General features: G+C 43.0%; 1 protein-coding gene across 1 annotated transcript; it reads left to right on the plus strand.

Annotated features, from left to right (window-relative positions):
• Window positions 1-826: 826 nt before the first annotated feature.
• Window positions 827-18,031, plus strand: prim1 (DNA primase subunit 1). Its single transcript, XM_029723542.1, has 13 exons — window positions 827-1,051; window positions 12,621-12,778; window positions 12,951-13,057; window positions 13,210-13,283; window positions 13,432-13,568; window positions 13,911-13,969; window positions 14,135-14,244; window positions 16,630-16,721; window positions 16,848-16,980; window positions 17,160-17,229; window positions 17,380-17,483; window positions 17,587-17,685; window positions 17,774-18,031. Exons 1-13 carry the CDS (start codon window positions 943-945, stop codon window positions 17,791-17,793), a joined length of 1,272 nt encoding a protein of 423 aa, XP_029579402.1. The 5' UTR covers window positions 827-942; the 3' UTR covers window positions 17,794-18,031.
• Window positions 18,032-20,711: the final 2,680 nt, after the last annotated feature.

Consider the following 20,711-nt stretch of genomic DNA (forward strand, 5'->3'; position numbering starts at 1 on the left):
TTTGTAGTGCAGGATCGTGGGGTGGCAGTCAGGAAACATATTACAAATCATTTGGCTGTATATACGGCGGAGCTGATGGCCACACTTTTAGCCTTGCAGTGGGCGGAAAAAGTATAGTCCAACAGAGTAGTTATTTGCTCTGATTCATGTGCAGTGTTGATGAGTCTGCAGTCCTTTAGCTCATGTAGCAGACAAAATCTGCTTTATGATGTACTACAAACCCATGGCAGGATTAGACAGATGGGTATACAGATAAGAGTTACTTGGGTCCCAGCCCATGTGGGGGTGGAGGGGATCGAGGCAGTTGAAGTACTGTACTGGCTAAACAAGCACTTAGTCATGCAGATGTTGATGTTGTAGTTTCAATGAGCGAGGCAGAGGCAAAAAGCCTAATATGGACAGTGAGTGTGCAGAGATGGCAGGAGCTGTGGAATAGAGATACTTATGTCAGGCATTTATTTCAAGTACAGAAGAAAGTCGGGGAGGACAGTAGGAAGGGACAGAAGAAAGGATACTATTTTTACAAGATTAAGGGTGAGACACAGCCGGTTGAATACGACTTTAAATGTGATAGGAAAGCATCAAACAGGAAAGTGTGATTATTGCCAGAAAACAGAGATAGTGGAGCATGTATTGATTCAGTACGGGCAGCGTGAGAGGGAAAGAGAGAGGTTGAGAACAAAATATTTGAGTCTGTATTTAGATATATTTTTTTAGAGAAACGGGGCTGGCAGGTAGGATTTAGTTTCTCCCTCCAGTGCAGTAGGTGACGGCAATGAACCATAATGTTGAATGCCAACCCCCACCGAAGAAGAAGAAGAAGAAGGAAATTCCGGTCTAGTTTCAGAGTTTCGCGCGCGCTCGAATGTCAGACAAAGAAATGCGGGTACATTCAGCTATCAACATTTTCGATTAAATTTATACATTTGCATAACTTCAGAAATGGCAGCTGCTGATTACCACCAGGCCTCTCTACCGGACTTGTTGCCTCTGTACTACCGCCGACTTTTCCCTTTCTCTCAATACCACCGGTGGCTGAACTATGGAGGAGGTAAGTACAGTAAGCTAGCTACTGCTAGCCTCTAAGCTTCCGAGTGGGAAGTTCTCTCTCCCCACTCGAACAGTTATTTTATTCAGAATGTTCAATAAACTCTACCGGTTGGTTGTCAGCTAACGTTATGTTGCTGGAAATTTGAGACAAACATCAACAGCAATTTGTTTTTTTCTTCTATCGCCTGACGCATGCGCAAACAATGTTAAGACACACCCTATCCCCTGAGCCCCCAAATTAAATGGGCACTTCTGATGGCGTCTGAAGAATAAACACTTGCAGGGCAAGGGAGGAAGGAATCATTTTTAAATGGACCATCCTTGGCCTGAAATATATCACTTGTTCATCCCGCGACAATTGTGTTTTCAGACACCGGTAACTTGTGGGTGCTTTATATGCGCTGCAGTCAATTATGAGTGCATGTCAACGTATGTTAAATATATAATTATTAATATATGCCTACAGTATGATAGCTAGCAAATTCATTAGCTAAGTAACGTTAGCCTGCCTAGCTGGAACTTCTGAAGGAAAATGTTTTATTTCTACAATTTCCAAAAGCTACCCAAACAAAAATATTTACTTTGTACGTAGTAGCAAAATGTCTAACTTATTTGCTTTCGTTTTTACTTACACTTGTATGTTGACTTCTCCATTGATGTTGTTTTTAAGTTTTCACTGAGTTTTCTTAGCGGATGTACAATCTTCGTGAATTGAATTATGGAGAGTTTCAGACCCGGCAAAGCCGACTGAAAACGAGGGCTGAGGGGCTTATGTTGCAAACTTCCCTGTCTTGGCTAATCATTTGGACCACCCTCCAAGATAGTGACGGGGATTCCGCCAAGGGCATAAGGCGAGGGTAAGTGGATGAGGGTGTCTCTCTTAAGTGTTTGGACAGTAGTGGGAGTAGATGGATTTTGTTCCCAAAACTATAATCTGTTATGAAAGGGAAAGGGGATACCTAGTCAGTTGTACAACTGAAGACATTTCAGTTGAATGCATATCGCATTTAACCCAACCCCTCTGAATCAGAGAGGTGTGGGGGGGCTGCCATAATCCATATAAATGTATAAAAAAATACTAAATTGATATCACATTTACATAAGTATTCAGACCCTTTACTCAGTACTTTGTTTAAGCACCTTTAGCAGCTATTACAGGCTCGAGTCTAATTGGGTATGACACTACAAGCTTGGCACACCTGTATTTGTGGAGTCTCTCCCATTCTTCTCTGCAGACCCTCACAAGCTCTGTTAGGTTGGATGGGGAGCGTTGCTGCACAGCTATTTTCAGGTCTCTCCAGAGATGTAGGATCGGGTTCAAGTCCGGCCTCTGTCTGGGCCACTCAAGGACATTAAGTGACTTGTCCCGAAGCCACTCCTAAGTTGTCCTGGCTCTGTGCTTACGGTTGTTGTCCTGTTGGAAGGTGAACCTTCGCCCCAGTCTGGGTTCCTGAGCACTCTGGAGGAGGTTTTCATCAAGGATCTCTCTGTACTTTGCACCGTTCATCTTTCCCTCGATCCTGACTAGTCTCCCAGTCCCTGCCACTGGAAACATCCCCACAGCATGCTGCCACCACCATGCTTCTCCATAGGGATGGTGCCAAGTTTCCTCCAGACGTGACGCTTGGCATTCGGGCTTCATCAGACCAGAGAATCTTGTTGATCATGGTCTGAGATTCCTTTAGGTGCCTTTTGACAAACTCCAAGTGGGCTGTCGTGCCTTTTACTGAGGAGTGGCTTCTGTCTGGCCACTCTACCATAAATGCCTGATTTGGCGGAGTGCAACAGTGATGGTTGTCCTTCTGGAAGATTCTCGCATCTCCACAGAGGAACTCTGGAGCTCTGTCAGAGTGACCATTGAGGTCAGGGAGGTGACCAAGAACAAGGCCCGTCTCCCCTGATTTCTCTGTTTGGCCAGGTGGCCAGCTTGAGGAAGAGTCTTGGTGGTTCCAAACTTCTTCCAAACTTCTTTAAGAATGATGCAGGCCACGGTGTTCTTGGGGATCGTTAATGCTGCAAACATTGTTTGGTACTCTTCCCCAGATATGTGCCTCGACACAGTCCTGTTTCGGGGCTCTACTGACAATTCCTTCGACCTCATGGCTTGTTTTTTGCTCTGACATGCCGCATAACTGTGGGACCTAAAATTGACCGCCCTGTGCCTTTCCAAATCATGTCCAATCAATTTAATAAAAAGACATGTCCTCTTACTGTCAACTGCGTTTATTTTCGGCAAATTTAACGTGTAAATATTTGTATGAACATAAGATCCAACAACTGAGACATTAAACTGAACAAGTTCTACAGACATGTGACTAACAGAAATGGAATAATGTGCCCCTGAATAAAGGGGGGTCAAAATCAAAAGTAACAGTCAGTATCTGGTGTGGCCACCAGCTGCATTAAGTACTGCAGTGCATCTCCTCATGGACTGCGCCAGATTTGGCAGTTCTTGCTGTGAGATGTTACCCCACTCTTCCACCAAGGCACCTGCATGTTCCCGGACATTTCTGGGGGAACGGCCCTAGCCCTCACCCTCCGATCCAACAGGTCCCAGATGTGCTCAATGGGATTGAGATCCGGGCTCTTCGCTGGCCATGGCAGAACACTGACATTCGTGTCTTGCAGGAAATCACGCACAGAACGAGCAGTATGGCTGGTGGCATTGTCATGCTGGAGGGTCATGTCAGGATGAGCCTGCAGGAAGGGTACCACATGAGGGAGGAGGATGTCTTGCCTGTAACGCACAGCGCTGAGATTACCTGCAATGACACAAGTTCTGTCCGATGATGCTGTGACACACCGCCCCAGACCATGATGGACCCTCAACCTACAAATCGATCCCCCTCCAGAGTACAGGCCTCGGTGTAACGCTCATTCCTTCGATGATAAACATGAGTCCGACCATCACCCCTGGTGAGACAAAACCGCGACTCGTCAGTGAAGAGCACTTTGCCAGTCCTGTCCAGCGACAGTGGGTTTGTGCCCATAGGTGACGTTGTTGCTGGTGATATCTGGTGAGGACCTGCCTTACAACAGGCCAACAAGCCCTCAGTTCAGCCTCTCTCAGCCTATTGCGGACAGTCTTGAGCACTGATTGAGGGATTGTGCGTTCCTGGTGTAACTCGGGCAGTTGTTGACATCCTGTACCTGTCCCACAGGTGTGATGTTTGGATGTACCGATCCTGTGCAGGTGTTGTTACACGTGGTTTGCCACTGCGAGGACGATCAGCTATCCGTCTTGTCTCCCTGTAGCGCTGTCTTAGGCGTCTCTGCAGCATGCCTAAGGCACGTTCACGCAGATGAGCAGGGACCCTGGGCAACTTTCTTTTGGTGTTTTTCAGAGTCAGTAGAAAGGCCTCATTAGTGTCCTAAGTTTTCATAACTGTGACCTCGTTAAGACACTAACAGCTTACAGACGGTAGGTAATTGCCTACCGTCTGTAAGCTGATCTTGTCTTAACGACCGTTCCACAGGTGCATGTTCTTTAATTGTTTATGGTTCATTGAACAAGCATGGGAAACAGTGTTTAAACCCTTTACAATGAAGATCTGTGAAGTTATTTGGATTTATCTTTGGAAAGCAGAGTCCTGAAAAGGGGACGTTTCTTCTTTTGCTGAGTTTATATATGTGTGTACACATTTGCAAAAATGTTTTTGCTCTGTCATTATGTGGTGTCGTGTGTAGATTGATGAGAAAATATTTTATCAATTTTAGAATAATGCTGTAATGTAACAATGTTGAAACAGTCCAGGGGTCTGAATACTTTCCGAATGCACTGTATACCGGCAGGTAGCTTAGTGGTTAGAGTGTTGGACTTGTAACCGAAAGGTTGCAAGATCGAATCTCTGAGCTGACAAGGTAAAAATCTGTCGTTCTGTTCCTGAACAAGGCAGTTAACCCACTGTTCCTAGGCCGTCATTCAAAATAAGAATTTGTTCATAACTGACTTGCTTAGTTAAATAAAGGTAAAAAGTTAATTATATAAATCATGATTTGCTGGGTGATATATGTTAAGGACATATCTGGTGCAAAGCGTCACTTCTCACTTTTTAGATTGTCCCTGCCAAATAAACGTAATATCGCCTATTCAGTTAAGCTAACCAATCTTGAACCACAGATTTTACATGGAGTACAACTAATGATGGAGGGAGTCAAAATCACACATCAATGTTTAGTCTGATCTGATGGTGTGGTAATGTGGTGTATAACCAGGAGTCCGAAAGCTTTCTTGCAGTTGAAAATAATCATGTTTTATTCCCTATTCTTCAAAATTCGAAACTTTTTGGTGAAAGGTGAAGTGGAACAATAATCCAAATCAAAACACCATTTGCAATTAGGTCTTGAATAACACCTATGTGACATCTTCCTCTCACTGGGGAAGCTGAAAGCTGCCTCTACCAAATCCTACTTCTGACACTTGAATAAATGTTTACAAAGACTGGGGGGGAGAGAAAAAAAAAAAAAAAAAAAAAAAAAAAAATATATATATATACACACACACACACACACACACACACACACACACACACAGTGAGGGGGAAAAGTATTTGATCCCCTGCTGATTTTGTATGTTTGCCCACTGACAAAGAAATTATTAGTCTATAATTTTAATGGTAGGTTTATTTGAACAGAGAGAGAATAACAACAAAAAAATCCAGAAACACATGTCAAAAATGTTATAAATAGATTTGCATTTTAACCTCTCTTGGGTATGGGGCACTATTTTGACGTCTGGATGAAAAGCGTGCCCGTAGTAAACTGCCTGCTACTCAGGCCCAGAAGGTAGGATATGCATATTATTAGTAGATTTGGATAGACAACACTCTGAAGTTTCTAAAACTGTTTGAATGATGTCTGTGAGTATAACAGAACTCATATGGCAGGCAAAAACCTGAGAAAAGAATCCAACCAGGAAGTGTGGAAATCTGAGGTTTGTAGTTTTTCAAGTGATTCCCTATCCAATATACAGTGTCTGTGGGGTCATTTTGCACTTCCTTAGGCTTCCACTAGATGTCAAGTCTTTAGAATGTTGTTTCATGCTTCTACTGTGAATGGGGAGAGAAGAAGAGCGCTTGGAATCAGATGACTGAGAAAAGGACATGAGTTAGGTGTGTTCCTTTTCATTTCTGAAGACAAAGGAATCGTCCGGTTGGAATATTATGGAAGATTTATGATAAAAACATCCTAAAGATTGATTCTATACATCGTTTGACATGTTTCTACGAACTGTAATAACTTTTTTCACTTTTCGTCTGAACTTACTGCGTGAGCACAGTGCATTTGGATTACTTGACTGAACGCACAAACAAAATGGAGGTATTTGGACATAAAGATGAACTTTATCGAACAAAATGAACATTTATTGTGGAACTGGGATTCCTGGGAGTGCATTCCGATGAAGATCATCAAAGGTAAGTGAATATTTATAATGTTATTTGTGACTTCTGTTGACTCCAAAATGGCGGGTGTCTGTGTGGCTTGTTTTGATGTCTGAGCGCTGTACTCAGATTATTGCAAAGTTTGCTTTCGCCGTAAAGCTTTTTTGAAATCTGACACAGCATTAAGGAGAAATGTATCTATAATTATTTGAATAACAGTTGTATATTTTATCAACGTTGATGAGTATTTCTGTAAATTGATGTGCTCATTCACCGGAAGTTTTGGGAGTCAAAACATTTCTGAACATTACACGCCAACGTAAAATGGGGTTTTTGGATATAAATATGAACTTTATTGAGCAAAACATGTATTTTGTAACATGAAGTCCTATGAGTGCCATCTGATGAAGAACATCAAAGGTTAGTGATTAATTTTAGCTGCATTTCTGTTTTTTGTGACGCCTCTCCTTGCTTGGAAAATGGCTGTGTGGTTTTTCTTGTCTAGGCGCTGTCCTAACATAATCTAATGTTATGCTTTCGCCGTAAAGCCTTTTTGAAATCGGACATTGTGGTTGGATTAACGAGAAGTGTATGTTTGAGAAACTTGAATTATGAGATTTTTGTTTTGATTTTGGCACCCTGCTATTTCACTGGCTGTTGGCGATTGTGTCCCGCATACCCCAGAGGTTAATGAGGGAAATAAGTATTTGACCCACTCTCAATCAGAAAGATTTCTGCCTCCCAGGTGTCTTTTATACAGGTAACGAGCTGAGATTAGGAGCACACTCTTAAAGGGAGTACTCCTAGTCTCAGCTTGTTACCTGTATAAAAGACACCTGTCCACAGAAGCAATCAATCAATCAGATTCCAAACTCTCCACCATGGCAAGACCAAAGAGCTCTCCAAGGATGTCGGGGACAAGATTGTAGACCTACACAAGGCTGGAATGGGCTACAAGACAATCGCCAAGCAGCTTGGTGAGAAGGTGACAACAGTTGACGCGATTATTCGCAAATGGAAGAAACACAAAAGAACTGTCAATCTCCCTCGGCCTGGGGCTCCATGCAATATCTCACCTCGTGGAGTTGCAATGATCATGAGAACGGTGAGGAAGCAGCCCAGAACTACACGGGAGGATCTTGTCAATGATCTCAAGGCAGCTGGGACCATAGTCACCAAGAAAACAATTGGTAACACACTACGCCGTGAATGACTGAAATCCTGCAGCGCCCGCAAGGTCCCCCTGCTCAAGAAAGCACATATACATGCCCGTCTGAAGAGTGCCAATGAACATCTGAATGATTCAGAGGACAACTGGGTGGAAGTGTTGTGGTCAGACGAGACCAAAATGGAGCTCTTTAGCATCAACTCAACTCGCCGTGTTTGGAGGAGGAATGCTGCCTATGACCCCATGAACACCATCCCCACCGTCAAACATGGAGGTGGAAACATTTTGCTTTGGGGGTGTTTTTTCTGCTAAGGGGACACGACAACTTCACTGCATCAAAGAGACGATGGACGGTGCCATGTACCGTCAAATCTTGGGTGAGAACCTCCTTCCCTCAGCCAGGGCATTGGAAATGGGACGTGGATGGGTTTTCCAGCATTACAATGACCCAAACCACACGGCCAAGGCAACAGAGTGGCTCAAGAAGAAGCACATTAAGGTCCTGGAGTGTCCTAGCCAGTCTCCAGACCTTAATCCCATAGAAAATCTGTGGAGGGAGCTGAAGGTTTGAGTTGCCAAACGTCAGCCTCGAAACCTTAATGACTTGGAGAAGATCTGCAAAGAGGAGTGGGACAAAATCCCTCCTGAGATGTGCAAACCTGGTGGCCAACTACAAGAAACGTCTGACCTCTGTGATAGGCAACAAGGGTTTTGCCACCAAGTACTAAGTCATGTTTTGCAGAAGGGTTAAATACTTATTTCCCTCATTAAAATGCAAATCATTTTATAACATTTTTGACATGTTTTTTGGATTTTTTTGTTATTCTGTCTCACTGTTCAAATAAACCTACCATTAAAATTCTAGACTGATCATTTCTTTGTCAGTGGGAAAACGTACAAAATCAGCAGGGGAGCAAATACTTTTTTCCCTCACTGTATATTTCTATTGGAAGGATTTAATCATTTGCATTTGTCTACTTAAGGTAAAATGTTTGTTTCTGTCTCCATAACATATTGTAAATACACTGCTCAAAAAAATAAAGGGAACACTTAAACAACACAATGTAACTCCAAGTCAATCACATTTCTGTGAAATCAAACTGTCCACTTAGGAAGCAACACTGATTGACAAATTTCACATGCTGTTGTGCAAATGGAATAGACAGCAGGTGGAAATTATAGGCAATTAGCAAGACACCCCCAATAAAGGAGTGGTTCTGCAGGTGGTGACCACAGACCACTTCTCAGTTCTTATGCTTCCTGGCTGATGTTTTGGTCACTTTTGAATGCTGGCAGTGCTTTCACTCTAGTGGTAGCATGAGACGGAGTCTACAACCCACACAAGTGGCTCAGGTAGTGCAGCTCATCCAGGATGGCACATCAATGCGAGCTGTGGCAAGAAGGTTTGCTGTGTCTGTCAGCGTAGTGTCCAGAGCATGGAGGCGCTAGCAGGAGACAGGCCAGTATATCAGGAGACGTGGAGGAGGCCGTAGGAGGGTAACAACCCAGCAGCAGGACCGCTACCTCCGCCTTTGTGCAAGGAGGAGCAGGAGGAGCACTGCCAGAGCCCTGCAAAATGACCTCCAGCAGGCCACAAATGTGCATGTCTGCTCAAACGGTCAGAAACAGACTCCATGAGGGAGGTATGAGGGCCCGACGTCCACAGGTGGGGGTTGTGCTTACAGCCCAACACCGTGCAGGACGTTTGGCATTTGCCAGAGAACACCAAGATTGGCAAATTCGCCACTGGCGCCCTGTGCTCTTCACAGATGAAAGCAGGTTCACACTGAGCACATGTGACAGACGTGACAGAGTCTGGAGACGCTGTGGAGAACGTTCTGCTGCCTGCAACATCCTCCAGCATGGCTGGTTTGGCGGTGGGTCAGTCATGGTGTGGGGTGGCATTTCTTTGGGGGGCCGCACAGCCCTCCATGTGCTCGCCAGAGGTAGCCTGACTGCCATTAGGTACCGAGATGAGATCCTCAGACCCCTTGTGAGACCATATGCTGGTGCGGTTGGCCCTGGGTTCCTCCTAATACAAGACAATGCTAGACCTCATGTGGCTGGAGTGTGTCAGCAGTTCCTGCAAGAGGAAGGCATTGATGCTATGGACTGGCCTGCCCGTTCCCCAGACCTGAATCCAATTGAGCACATCTGGGACATCATGTCTCGCTCCATCCACCAACGCCACGTTGTACCACAGACTGTCCAGGAGTTGGCGGATGCTTTAGTCCAGGTCTGGGAGGAGATCCCTCAGGAGACCATCCGCCACCTCATCAGGAGCATGCCCAGGCGTTGTAGGGAGGTCATACAGGCACGTGGAGGCCACACACACTACTGAGCCTCATTTTGACTTGTTTTAAGGACATTACATCAAAGTTGGATCAGCCTGTAGTGTGGTTTTCCACTTTAATTTTGAGTGTGACTCCAAATCCAGACCTCCATGGGTTGATAAATTGGATTTCCATTGATTTATTTGTGTGTGATTTTGTTGTCAGCACATTCAACTATGTAAAGAAAAAAGTATTTAATAAGATTTATTTCATTCATTCAGATCTAGGATGTGTTATTTTAGTGTTCCCTTTATTTTTTTGAGCAGTATATATCCAATGCAAAAAAAACATCTACATTTTAAATGGTATTATTAATTCCCATGTATTCCTGTTAATACCCCCAGTGTCCACCTCTGAATGTTCCCCAAAATGTGCAACCCTTGTGCCCACACACCCACATTGTCTCTTGGTTTGTATCTAGAGGGCTGGCAGAAGGAGCAGTTATGGAACTTGCACTTCGTGCACTGGGCTAAATCTGTAAGGCCATCAGCGTCTTTTCTCACAGTGGTATGCTGTCAAACACAAACATAAGCGATGAATATTTGAGTAAATTAGATAGCTAGATGAGTTGATAACCAAGGGTGAACTAGAGGTCGACCGATTTATGATTTTTCAACGCCGATTATTGGAGGACCAAAAAAGCCGATACCGATTAATCGGACGATTTTATTTTCTCTTTTTTCATTTTTTTTATGACAATTACAACAATACTGAACACTTATTTTAACTTAATATAATACATCAATAAAATCAATTTAGCCTCAAATAATGAAACATGTTCAATTTGGTTTAAATAATGCAAAACAAAGTGTTGGAGAAGAAAGTAAAAGTGCAATATGTGCCATGTAAGGAAGCTAATGTTTAAGTTCCTTGCTCAGAACATGAGAACATATGAAAGCTGGTGGTTCCTTTTAACATGAGTCTTCAATATTCCCAGGTAAGAAGTTTTGGGTTGTAGTTATTATAGGACTATTTCTCTCTACCATTTTGTATTTCATATACCTTTGACTATTGGATGTTCTTATAGGCACTATAGTATTGCCAGTGTAACAGTATAACTTCCGTCCCTCTCCTCGCCCCTACCTGGGCTCGAACCAGGGACACATCGACAACAGCCACTCTCGAAGCATCGTTACCCATCGCTCCACAAAAGCCGCGGCCCTTGCAGAGCAAGGGGAACAACTCCTTCAAGGTCTCAGAGTGACGTCACCGATTTGAAACGCTATTAGAGCGCACCCTGCTAACTAGCTAGCCATTTCATATCGGTTACACCAGCCTAATCTCGGGAGTTGATAGGCTTGAAGTCATAAACAGCTCAATGCTTGAAGCACAGCGAAGAGCTGCTGGCAAATGCACAAAAGTGCTGTTTGAATGAATGTTTACGAGCCTGCTGCTGCCTACCACCGTTTAGTCAGACTGCTATATCAAATCATAGACTTAATTATAACATAATAACACACAGAAATACGAGCCTTAGGTCATTACTATGGTCAAATCCGGAAACTATCATTTAGAAAACAAAATGTTTATTCTTTCAGTGAAATACGGAACCGTTCTGTATTTTATCTAACGGGTGGCATCCCTAAGTCTAAATATTGCTGTTACATTGCACAACCTTCAATGTTATGTCATAATGATGTACAATTCTGGCAAATGAATTAGTCTTTGTTCGGAAGAAATGGTCTTCACACAGTTGTCAACGAGCCAGGCGGCCCAAACTGCTGCATATACCTTGACTCTGCTTGCACAGAATGCAAGAGAAGTGACACAATTTACCTAGTTAAAAGAAATTCATGTTAGCAGGCAATATTAACTAAATATGCAGGTTTCAAAATATATACTTGTGTATTGATTTTAAGAAAGGCATTGATGTTTATGCTTAGGTACACATTGGTGCAACGACAGTGCTTTTTTCACGAATGCGCTTGTTAAATCATCACCCGTTTGGCAAAATAGGCTGTGATTCGATAAGAAATTAACAGGCACCGCATTGATTATATGCAACGCAGGACAAGCTAGATAACTACACATGGTTGATGATATTACTAGTTTAACTAGTGATTATGTTAAGATTGTTTTTTTTATAAGAGAAGTTTAATGCTAGCTAGCACCTGTCAGCCTGCCGCGCAGTCTCCTCGTGGAGTGCAATGTAATCGGCCACAATCGGTGTCCAAAAATGCCGATTACCGATTTGTTATAACTTGAAATCGGCCATTCCGATTAATCGGTCGACCTCTAGTTTGAATGTTAAAACTACTTTTTATTGGTAAGGCAGCTAGTGCTTTTATCAAAAGCAATCCCTTTTGCATGTGAACACAGAATCCTACTCATTACTCCACATGCTTAATTGCATCACTTTTGTTTTGAGCCGAGTTCACAGTTGGCTTTGAACAGGGCACCTTCCTAAACAAATGCAATCAACTTTCACCCGGTGCAAAACACGCCTATCTGGTCACCCGGGCCAGATTAATATGATCTCCTCACTAGTTTACTGGGGATATTTTGTCTCAAATTTCCAACAGCATAGGGCATGTAAGGATTTCAACAGCTTTACAGACAATGTCATTGTGCCCCATGCCTCTGGCATTTTTTGATTGAAACAGTTTTGCCCCTCCAACAACACTTGCTATCTAGTTCACAACCAGTCAAGTTTAATGATTGAGGACAACTTCTTTTGCAACCCCTCAGTGACAAAAAACTACTTCCAGAATCGAGAGTTCTCCTTCACGTTGAAGGATGACATCTACGTACGATATCAGTCGTTCAGCACACAGAACGAGCTGGAGAAGGAGATGCAGAAGATGAACCCGTACAAGATTGACATTGGAGCAGTCTACAGTCACAGGGTGGGGTTCCATTACTCACCGTCTGGATCTGACCACCACTTACTCACATACTCTTGCTTTCTTCTCCCTTTGTGTGTCTCTCTTTCTCTCTCTTCTCTTTCTCTCCTCTTTTTTTTCTTTTTTTTTGTCCCTCAAGTGCCCATTCTATTTTTTTTTCTTCTGCCACCCTCAGCCCAATCAGCACAACACAGTCAAGTCTGGATCCTTCCAGGCTCTGGAGAAGGAGCTGGTGTTTGATATTGATATGACAGACTATGATGACGTCAGAAGCTGTTGCAGGTACTTGATCACATTAGCCAGAAAGTGTCTGTAGTTAAACCATCTTTACAATTGTAAAGTTGTGGAGTATGTTTGAATGTACAACAGATTATAATTTGAGGATGGTAAGTTTTGGCGATCTGGGACTGTTCATCAGCTGTCTTGTATTGCAGTGGTGCAGACATCTGCCCAAAGTGCTGGACTCTGATGACCATTGCCATCCGTATATTGGACCGGGCCCTTCGAGGTGAGTCAGAAAAACGGTTAATTTTCACAGGTTCAAGACGAGCTCATTTTTAATCCTATCTGTCTATTGGTCATTTTACAAAATTGTCTGATGTTGATTAATTTTCATTGTAACCTGTGTTTGTTGACTTTTTTCTGGGGTGCTCCAGATGACTTCGGTTTCCGGCACTGCCTGTGGGTGTACTCTGGCAGGAGAGGGGTGCATTGCTGGGTGTGTGACGAGGCTGCCCGGAAGCTCTCTGTGACGGCACGTTCCGCTGTGGCTGAGTACTTGAGTCTGGTCAAGGTAAGACCTCTTCTCATGACATCATAACCCACTCTAGGCTAAAATAGGTTTCCAACAATCAAGGGTTATACTCTTCTTGGCTATAGTTTAATGGATTAGTAGACTCGATCACATGCAATATTTGATAGAGGTGATGCGGGAGCCTTACATTTCTCGACTTCTGTTCATTTAAGTCAAGAAGTTCTGAGAAAAGAAATGCTAACAATCATAAGATCAACATCATCAAAGTGATATCAACACTGGAGATTGTCACACAAAAAAAGCAAACTTGCACTGTATATGTAAATCAGTAGCTAGGAGTATGTTGATAGGGTGATTATTGAATATTTTTCTGTTCTTCAGGGTGGAGAAGAGACAGTGAGGAAAGTTGTGCTGTCAGACCCAATTCATCCATTCATCATGTAAGATCAAGTTTCAGAGCCATACTTGTATCCTTGTTAGCTGTTGTAGGTTCTAATAGTTGAGAAAAGGACCATTTAGTTTAAGGTGTTGTCTAACTGTTAAAGGGCAGAATCATGTTGAATTTTGACTGACCAGTTGACCTCTAACCCTCGTCTCCCCTCCAGGGAATCCCTGACTGTGGTGGAGCGCTACTTCTCCCAGTACGCTCTGCTGGGACAGGACATACTGGGTAGCAAAGAGGCTGTAGACAAAGTGCTGGCCCTTTTGCCTGAAGATATCCTTTTCCTCTGTGCCACTTTTCATTATGACATAATATGAAATTTGGCATGCAATACAGTACATACACTCAGTGGCCAGTTTATTAGGTAACCCACCCAGTTCATGAAAATAGATCGCTCCTACAGACGATGGCTATGGCCATGGCTTGCTATATAAAGCTGGCAGACAGGCATCGAGGCATTCAGTTACTGTTCGGTTGAACATTAGAATGGGCAAAACGAGTGACCTAAGCGACTTTTAGCGAGGTATGATCGTCGGTGCCAGGCGCCAGTTCCAGTGTCTCAGAAACGGCTGGGCTTTTTACACATGTCAATGTCTAGGCTTTGCCGAGAATGGTGCGGATATCATGTCCTTATTTTATTTTTTTTATTTTCCTGTTCCGACAGGTGCATGATAATGGCCCATTGTAAATAAAAATAAATTTTGCACATATTATTTAGTATATGTAAAGACAAGATTCATTTGAGAATAGTCTAAATGGTGAGCATATCACTTGTGAATGATGCACAGCGCATGCATTTTTCAGCAACTTTTTCAAATCAGTCTTATGCATCATGTTGCCTAGCCCATAGGCCTATATATTTTGCTAAGGTTCATATCACAACTGAAGTGGCCAAATAACACCAACCGTAGCCTATAGGCAGTGGCGTGAAGTACCGAAGTAAATATACTTGAAGTACTACTTAAGTAGTTTTTTTGGGTATCTGTACTTTACTATTTATATACTGAAAAAAATATAGAAACGCAACATATAACAATTTCAAAGATTTTGCTGAGTTACAGTTCATATAAGGAAATTAGTCAATTGAAATGCCTTCATTTGGCCCTAATCTATGGATTTCACATGACTGGACAGGGGCGCAGCCATGGGTGGATCTGGGAGGGCGTAGGCCCCACCCACTTGGGAGCCAGGCCCACCCACTGGGGCGCCAGGCCCAGCCAATTAGAATGAGTTTTTCCCCACAAAAGGACTTTATTACAGACATAAAAACACCCCAGCACTCCCCCTGAGACAATCCCAGAGGTGAAGAAGCCGGATGTGGAGGTCCTGGGCTGGCGTGGTTACACGTGGTCTGCGGTTGTGAGTCCAGTTGGACGTACTGCCAAATTCTCTAAAACAGCTTATGGTAGAGAAATTAACATTACATCTCTGGCAACAGCTCTGGTGGACATTCCTGCAGTCAGCATGCAAATTGCACGCTCCCTCAACTTGAGACATCTGAGACGTTGTGTGACAACTGCATGTTTTAGTGGCCTTTTATTTTCCCCAGCACAAGGTCCACCTGTGTAATGATCATGCTGTTTAATTGGCTTCTTGATATGCCCACCTGTCAGGTGGATGGATTATCTTGGCAAAGGAGAAATGCTCAGTAACAGGGATGTAAATACGTTTGTGCACAAAATTAGAAAGAAATAAGCTTTTTGTGCGTATGGAACAAAAGTAGTGCACTGGGCTTTTACTAGTCCTGTGTTTACAACCCCCCCCCCCCCTCTGAAATGGACTACATTTTCTTCATATGTTTCTTTAGACCTATCTAAAATAAATTATATTTACTGTGATGGTGTAGGCTATATTAAATAGATTTATTAGACTTTCAAATATGTAGATGTTTTAAAGGTCCACATCAGTGCCTTGGAGGCTATGCGTTGAAGCCAGAGATTATAAATGTGTTTATTTTAAGTTACTGTAAGACCGGCAGTTATTTGAATGAATCACCTACTGACAAATTATCATGACCGCCACAGCCCTAGGTGCGACAAACAAAAAACATCCAGTCAGTGGCAGTCCTGTGGGCGAAAGCAGCTCGTTGATTTAGGTTCAAAGAGAGTGGCAATAATCGTGCATCTTAACAGGCGGGCCACAAACAGGCAAAGGATGGCACAGTACAACAGTGATGTGCAGAATGGCATCTCGGAACGCGCAACTTGTCAATCCTTTTCACAGATGGGCTGGTGAATTGAAGCGGCTCTAGTGGGCACCCGATCACCAACACTGGACATTTGAGGAGTGGAAAAACATTGCCTGTTCCAACAAATCACGGTTCCTGTTGTGTCATGCTGATGGCAGAGTCAGGATTTGGCGTAAGCAGCCTGAGTCCATGGCCCCATCCTGTCTAGTGTCAATGGTACAGGCTGGTGGTGTAATGTTGTGGGGAATGTTTTCCTGGCACATGTTAGGTACCTTGATACCAATTGAGCAATGTTTCCATGCCCCAAAGAATTCCATATGTTCTGGAGGCAAAGGGGGGTCCAACCCAGTACTAGATGGATATACCTAATAAACTGGCCTACTGTGTTCTGTATGTCGCAGTTTAGCAGGTTTTGTGATATATCATTACATGTTGAGGGAGCACATGCCTATCCTTAGCGGAAACTTCACATGTCAGAAAGAAGCTGCTGCAGTACTTCCAGACTGAAAAGAACCCTGAGATGCGCTGGGAAACACTCAAAAGTATGGCTCAAGACAAACGTGTAGGTGGCCATGCTCACACAACACTGCAATAAAGAGGGACATAAGCCCTGTTTGAACACTACAATAATGTGGTGATGTCAATGGTAGCCAAGCATGCCCTAATGAAAACTACTTTATTCAACCAGATGACTGCCAAGAAGGGCCACTACTTTGAGATGGAGATCATGCTTCAGTACTGTTACCCTCGGCTCGATGTTAACGTCAGTAAAGGAGTCAACCACTTGCTGAAGAGCCCCTTCAGCGTCCATCCCAAAACAGGTGAGGAGAAACTCATGAAGTGCAAGACTAACACGTTGAACCATGACAAACATTTAACCTAAATGTTGCCTGTGAGAGATAGTCAAAGGATGCTTCTCATCCAACTAAGGGAGATTAATCTTTGGATGTCAGCCCAACACGCAACACCTTTCCTCCCTACGTTCCTTACTTCCCCACAGGGCGCATCTCTGTTCCTATTGACCTGAGAGAACTGGATCGCTTTGACCCCTTTGATGTGCCCACTATCAGGTAAGCCCACAGTCAATTTGTCATAATAAGCACTTTGTAAAGAGCTTTTCAAAAATGGTATTCCCAAAGGGCTAAACAGAAGGTTTGTGTTGCTTCCGTAGGGTTCTCTGTTGGTATTCTCACCGATCCTGTTATTGTATCTCCTTGTAGTCTGATCTGTGAGGAGCTGGATCAGCCCAAGACTGAAGAGGAGCAGGAGGACACCATGGAGAATGAGAATAAAAAAGAAGCAGGAGAGCGGCGGAAGATGAGAGGTATTCAGAGACCAGTACAATTCATTACTAAGGGAGCCAAGGGATCTGATATGCGTTTGTTCATTGCACGTTGATTTGACTAACAAAAGCTTATTGGTTTCAGACTACAAACGAACAAGCTTGGCGAAGTATGTGAAACTGTTTGATCAATTCTTGGAGGGGATGGCTCACTCAAGGAAAGGGGAGCTTCTTAAAAACAGTGGTGAGTGTAATTTAAGTCCTTAGTGGAAGAATACAATTGTTATTATGAAAATTCCGATCTAAAAGATTATTTCTCAATTTCTTTTCAGATCTTCAAAAGGACTTCTAACCCTGTGCGGTGTCCAACAATAGTTGTCTAATCTTAAACAAGCATGACATATTAGTTGTTAATCTGACATTTAAATGATGAACACACATTACATATGCACTGTAAGCAAATGCTTTCAGTTTGAGAATTGTCATGCAAGTATATTACTCTATGAACAATTGAAAATCACAGTTGTGCAAACTTTTATACGGCTTATTGTTTTCTCATTAAATTGACTTTGTCCTACAGTTTGTCAACCTATTTTGTGTCTCAGTATTGCTGTGGTGGAGACCAACTAGATCTAGTCAGTCCCATCATGGCACGTGCCTTGCCTAATAAATCAGACTGTGATACCAATTGAGTCTGAAACAAAGCACTGCAAAAACTTGGAAAGTTTCCACACAAGCCAGAATGTATAATACAATGATACTTGAATTTACTCTACCAGTTGTTTGTGAGGTTGGGCCTTCAGTGGGTTGAAATCTGAGTCAAAGTATCCTACAGGAAAGTATTATTTCCCTGACTTTTTAGAGTGCCGTTACTGTCGTTGATATTTCTATCACCTGGCACATGCACCAAATCATGTAAACACCTGCAAGACTTCGGTTAGTATGCGTGCATCGTGTACATGTACTACCATCTTGTGCATGTGCCTTAGGCCTCAAGCAAACAAATATTGATTGCCACACACAGAGACTTGTGTTTTGATGTCTGTTTATTGCCTGTGGATATTTTGTCTCATTTCAACCCACTGGAGGACCAACCCCACAGACAATCGGCAGAGTAAGATCAAAAATAATTTTATTCAACATTCGTGACAGACAATGGGACATTAACTTTTTTTTAAGTAATTGTGCGTGGCTATGCTGTAAAGTTACTCAGCATCGCCACAGCGGGACAATTCTGTGCCATGAGTCGAGGACAAGGTCAGAAGCATTTCACCCCTAGCATATATACTCCAGCTATATTATGCAGTTCATTTAACTGTCAGAATGAAACTTTGATAGGCCTATGTACCAGTGACTATAACAAAAATCATTAATACCCTCCAAATCAAATTATTTTGGTCGCATACACACACTATATATACAAAAGCATGTGGACACCCCTTCAAATTAGTAGTCAGATATTTCAGCCACACCCGTTGCTAAAAGGTGTATAACATTTAATACACAGCCATGCAATCTTCATAGACAAACATTGGCAGTAGAATGGCCTTTACTGAAGAGCTCAGTGACTTTCAATGTGGCACCGTCATAGAATGCCACCTTCCCAACAAGTCAGTTTGTCAAATTGCTGCCCTGCTAGAGCTGCCCTGGTCAACTAAGTGCTGTTATTGTGAAGTGGAAATGTCTGGGAGCAACAACGGCTCAGCCGTTTAGTGGTAGGCCACAGAACGGGACCCCCCGAGTGCTGAAGCGTGTAGCGATTAAAAATCGTCTGTCCTCGGTTGCAACTCACTACCGAGATCCAAACTGTCTCTAAAAGCAATATCAGCACAACAACTGTTTGTCGGGAGCTTCATGAATGGATTTCCATGGCCGAGCAGCCGCACACAAGCCTATTCCTAGTGTCTGCTGGTGTGGTGTAAAGTTCACTGCCATTGGACTCTGGTGCAGTGGAAAGGCGTTCTCTGGAGTGATGAATCACGCATCACCATCTGGCAGTCCAATGGACGAATCTGTGTTTGGCGGATGCCAGGAGAACGCTACCTGCCCCAATGCATAGTGCCAACTGTAAAGTTTGGTGGAGGCAGAATGGTCTGGGACTTTTTTTTTCATGGTTTTGGCTAGGCCCCTTAGTTCGAGTGAAGGGAAATATTAATGCTACAGCATACAATGACATTCTAGACGATTCTGTGCTTCCAACTTTGTGGCAACAGTTTGGGGAAGGTCCTTTCCTGTTTCAGCATGACAATGCCCCCATGCGCAAAGCGAGGCCCATACAGAAATGGTTTGTTGAGATCGGTGTGGAAGAACTTGACTGGCCTGTACAGAGCCCTGACCTCAACCCCATCGAACACCTTTGGCATGAATTATAACACTAACTGCGAGCCAGGCCTAATCGCCCAGCATCAGTGCCCGACCTCACTAATGCTCTTGTGGTTGAATGGAAGCAAGTCCCCGCAGCAATGTTCCAACATCTAGTGGAAAGCTTTCCCAGAAAAGTGGAGGCTGTTATAGCAGCAAAGGGGGTACCAGCTCCACATTAATGCCCATGATTTTGTAATGAGATGTTCTACTTCTGGTCATGTACTGTATTTAGCAGATGTTATTGCAGGTATAGTGAAATCCTTGTGTTCCTAGCTCCAACAGTGCAGTAATACCTAGCAATACACACAAATCTAAAAGTAAAATAATGAAATGAAGGTATATAGAAATGAAGGTATATAGAAATATTAGGATGAGCAATGTCAGAGTCCGGATTATGTGTGTGTGTGTGTGTGTGTGTATATATTAATATACTACCAGTCAAAAGTTTGGACATACCTACTCAAGGGTTTTTCTTTATTTTTTACTATTTTCTACATTGTAGAATAATAGTGAAGACATCAAAACTATGAAATAACACATGGAATCATGTAGTAACCAAAGAAGTGTTAAACAAATCAAAATATATTTTATATATGAGATTCTTCAAAGTAGCCTCCCTTTGCCTTAATGACAGCTTTGCACACACTTAGCATTATCTCAACCAGCTTCATGAGGTAGTCAGCTAGAATGCATTTCAATTAACAGGTGTGCCATGTTAATAGTTAATTTGTGGAATTTCTTTCCTCAATGCGTTTGAGCAAATCAGTTGTTTTGTAGCAGTGGTATACAGAAGATTGCCCTATTTGGTAAAAGACTAGGTCCATATTATGGCAAGAAGCTCAAATAAGCAAAGATAAACAACAGTCCATCATTACTTTTAAGACATGAAGGTCCGTCAGTCTAACA

Source organism: Salmo trutta, chromosome 30 (assembly GCF_901001165.1).
Source record: "Salmo trutta chromosome 30, fSalTru1.1, whole genome shotgun sequence".
Taxonomy (NCBI): Eukaryota; Metazoa; Chordata; class Actinopteri; order Salmoniformes; family Salmonidae; genus Salmo; species Salmo trutta.

Bases quoted from the DNA above. Each gene is read 5' to 3' on its own strand.
- prim1 (XM_029723542.1), top strand. From the start codon at position 943: ATGGCAGCTGCTGATTACCACCAGGCCTCTCTACCGGACTTGTTGCCT. The intron at 12,779-12,950 runs GTGGGGTTCCAT...TGCCACCCTCAG, and splicing joins GAGCAGTCTACAGTCACAGG to CCCAATCAGCACAACACAGT. The intron at 13,058-13,209 runs GTACTTGATCAC...CTTGTATTGCAG, and splicing joins GACGTCAGAAGCTGTTGCAG to TGGTGCAGACATCTGCCCAA.